Raw genomic sequence first — 4010 nt, forward strand, 5'->3', positions numbered from 1 at the left:
TCTCCAGACAGTCATTTGCCTTGATAGCATTATCCCTTTGACACAAACCACTAAGGTTCAAGAATCTAGAATGAATGTTTGTGGACAGATATAAGATTACCAGGTGACTCCTGTTCCTCAGGGACAGGCTAAACCAGCCCTGTAAGACAAATCCTGCACCTTCAGCTCAACTCCTGCTTTGGATGAGTAAAGAGACGCATGAAGAAGAAAGACATCTGGCATGCATCTCTTAATTATTCTTTTCCTGGAATTTTTCCCAGTTTCCTGCATTTTCTTGACCCATTCATCATCATCTATGAGAAAAGACTAAAGAAGTTAGGACTTTTCAGCTTGGAGAAGAGACGACTGAGGGGGGATATGATAGAGGTGTTTAAAATCATGAGAGGTCTAGAACGGGTAGATGTGAATCGGTTATTTACTCTTTCGGATAGTAGAAAGACTAGGGGGCACTCCATGAAGTTAACATGGGGCACATTTAAAACTAATCGGAGAAAGTTCTTTTTTACTCAACGCACAATTAAACTCTGGAATTTGTTGCCAGAGGATGTGGTTAGTGCAGTTAGTATAGCTGTGTTTAAAAAAGGATTGGATAAGTTCTTGGAGAAGTCCATTATCTGCTATTAAGTTCACCTAGAGAATAGCCACTGCCATTAGCAATGGTAACATGGAATAGACTTAGTTTTTGGGTACTTGCCAGGTTCTTGTGGCCTGGATTGGCCACTGTTGGAAGCAGGATGCTGGGCTTGATGGACCCTTGGTCTGACCCAGTATGGCATTTTCTTATGTTCTTATGTTCTTATCTCCTATAATCACACTCGATACTATCCCACCAGGCCTCATGGGTATGGGGCTCACTTTGATGAAGTCACAGTGCTGTAGGAAGGGTTTGTGGAGCTGTCAGTCAAACTCTGTGCCAGTGTGAGCTTCTCAGAATCCAGTCCTGGTTTTCCAGCACACTGTTCCCCAATGGCAATCTGCAGGAGAAAAAGCACAAAGCTGCTTTGGGGTGTGAGTTAGAAGCCCAGGAGTGGATCTCATTTCATGATGACCTGGAGTTTGGTTGATAGCTGGGGTTACAGGATAGCTACAGAGAAATCAGAACTACAAGCCCAAACATGCAATGTGGAAAAACAAGGACAGCCTCAGCATAGCCATGAAGACCTAGAGCCATCTGGTCTGGTATCCCTTCTGACAGATGGATCTTGTACAGACTGTCTTGTCTCAGCTGGTGGGATCCTAGCATCCATTTCCAGGATTTTAGCCTTTTCTAGATCAGTTACAACCCCTGTATCCCTATTCCTCTCTCCCCCTGTGCCCTACTTTCATATTGACTTCCTTCAGCTCTGCAATGTGATCTCCTCCCCCGCAGTGCATCAAGGGAGTTTGGTGCTGCCCTGCTTTTCCCATTTCATTGCTCTTTAAATGATCATTCTTGTAGGATGGAGCAATAGACGTTTATTACCATATCTGAAAGACCAGAAACAAGGGATAAGGATTTTCATTTTCATACTTTGTTTAGCTGAGGGTAAATTCCCCTTTCTTGGGTTTTTTTTTCATTATCATTCTTTGGAGGTCTTTCCCCATGTGTGTAAATATTTCTCTATTGACCTAACCCCTAATAAGCAGCAAAAGGTAAATAACATAGGCACTGGTTATCAAAGATGCTTTATTGAGGACAGAAATGCTAGTTTTTTACCAACATACTCCTGTTTCATTAAGGTCACCCTTTTTATATTAAGAGCAAAGCACCTGATCCCCCTCCTGTCTTTAATTACATAAGTTGCACTATTATGACAAGCATTTCATTATACTGGATGAGACTGGCCATAGGAACAGGCATGAATGGATATTGTCTAAGGGGAACACTTAGCAGCATCCCCACCTCTCCAAAGTCTCAAGCAAATAGAGCAGGGATGGGTAACTCCAGTCCTGGAATGCCAGGAGCAGGTCTGGTTTTCAGGATAACCACAAGGAATGCACATGAGATATTGGCCTACAGTGAAGGCAGTGCATGCAAATCTGTCTCGTGCATATTCACTGTGGATATCCTGAAAACCAGGCCTGTTCTTGGCACTCCAAGACTAGAGTTGCCTACCCCTGAAATAGAGTCTAAGGGACCAACATTCAGAGCCCTGCAACCCTGGATTAAAGGCCGGCTATTCAATAAGGAATTTCGTTGTTTCTGTTTCCTGCATGGGCTGAAATCCTCGTATAAATATGACCCCTGGAGATGTTCTTGTTAACCTTTCATTTTCCTCTGCAAATCTTACAAGACAAGACAATCTTTCTTTTTTTATTTTTTTTAACGAATGTTGCATGTCAGCAAAACTAAAGCCTCGTGCAAATACTTCGGTCGAGCTCTTCTTTAAAGTGCCTGAGTAAGGAAGCACTGTCTGGTTAACACAGCCAGGGAGCAAAATTAGAACTCGCGTCTGGATCGTACGGCAGAGCCGTATGCATTCTTTCCCAACTGGGCTCCCTCCGCTTGAAAGGGAGGGGGGGGGGGGGTGGAAGCAAGAGGAATGGAGGGAAGGATTATCCAAGCATCGCCTGTGCCCAGTCTAAAAAAAATATTTTGGCGCTTCAGCAGCCGCCCTGTGAACAGAGCGCCAGCTCTCCGGAAAAGTTTTATTAAACTTACAAAAACAATGCTAATAATAAGGACCTTAAAATGCGCGAACTGTTTTATTTCTCGCGCTTCCTTGCCCTTGTGGGTGCTTACAGATTGGATCGCAGACACAAAGCGGGGAAAATAAAGGCAGAGGGAGAGTTGCGAGCTGACTTCAGAGCAGCTCCCCCAGCCTTTCCTTATTACCCCGGTCTGGGTTGGGGGAGGAGGCTCTGGTGTTGGCCCGATGACGTCACGTCTCCGCCTGTGTCCTTGTGCGGGAATGTCATCCCGATCCTGCCTCCAGCTGTTGCCGCCTGACTTTGGCTTCCAGTTCTCATCCAGATGTGCGGCGCAGGTGTGAACTGGGGAGGCTGTAACTCCGGGTTAGCCTGCAAACTGGACAAACGTTCACCTCCTCCGCCCATCCAAGGTCCTCTCTCCGGGCTGCTTTCTATCGGCAGCAGCAGCAGTCCCGGTTTCGTTCCGGCTCCGGTCCGCCGCCTGCCGCCGGGCTGGGACTCCTCGCCTGGACCGGCCTGCCCTTCCCCTGTCCTCCGGGCCCGCGGGCCCGGCGGTGGCGTTGCGGGCCAGGCTGAAGCAAGGGGGCGGCGGCGGGCGGGTGGGGCTGACCTTGGTGCTGTTGCCGCTGGCCGAAGGCTCCCAGATCACCCCGTAGTAAATCACCAGGATGACGGCGGCCAGGGACACGCAGAGGAAATAGGCGAAGACGGTGGCCACCCGGACCCACTGCTGCTGCTTGCTCCTGCCGGCAGCCTTTGGCTTCTTGTCTCCGGCATAGCTGGGCATCGCGATCTGGCCGCCTGCCCCGTCCCCCCTGCCCGCCTCTTTCATCTCGGAGGGCTGGAGTCCCCGTGGGCCGAGCCTTCAGCGCCGGAGAGTCAGGCTGCAGTGCCCCCTCTGCCCATCTAGGAGGCTGAGGTGATGGGCTCTCGCCCTCCGGCTCACAGCCTCCCCTGTCATCCACCCCATTGGCTAGGAGGGCAGCATCGGTCCCCAGCCCAAGCCGTCAGCTCTCCCCCTCCTGACGCGAATTCACTGCCCGCCCAAGCCGGACCCAGGAATGATCGCGCAAGGAGCTCGGTCAAGGCGGGGGTGCTTTAAAGTCCAGGGAGAGGGGAAGGCGCTGGGGGAGCGTTCTGCGGATTGCAGGGAGAAACGGCAAGGAAGGAGGAGCGGTGAAGCTCTGCGCCTCCCCTCCTCTGGGGACAGCTTGGAACAGTCCGGTTGGGATGACTAAGGAGAGGAGCCTCCGTGCTCCGAGCCCGGCGGCTCCCCCCACCAAGCTGCAATTCGGGAAAGGATAAAGAAAACATTGCTATTTTCCCATGCTATATTCTTTTTCTATTTTTCCCAGAAATTGTAACAAATATTAGAGGCA

The 4010-nt window shown here is 49.9% G+C and overlaps 1 protein-coding gene across 1 annotated transcript; it reads right to left on the minus strand.

The window, feature by feature from the left end:
- Positions 1–2655: 2655 nt before the first annotated feature.
- On the minus strand, positions 2656–3765 carry INAFM1 (InaF motif containing 1). Its single transcript, XM_029571645.1, has one exon. The coding sequence runs from the start codon at positions 3461–3463 to the stop codon at positions 3020–3022; it is 444 nt and encodes a 147-aa protein (XP_029427505.1). The 5' UTR covers positions 3464–3765; the 3' UTR covers positions 2656–3019.
- Positions 3766–4010: the final 245 nt, after the last annotated feature.

This window comes from Rhinatrema bivittatum, chromosome 11 (assembly GCF_901001135.1).
Source record: "Rhinatrema bivittatum chromosome 11, aRhiBiv1.1, whole genome shotgun sequence".
NCBI classification, from domain to species: Eukaryota; Metazoa; Chordata; class Amphibia; order Gymnophiona; family Rhinatrematidae; genus Rhinatrema; species Rhinatrema bivittatum.

Excerpts from the sequence above, each read along its gene's own strand:
- INAFM1 (XM_029571645.1), bottom strand. The coding sequence starts at position 3,463 with ATGAAAGAGGCGGGCAGGGGGGACGGGGCAGGCGGCCAGATCGCGATG.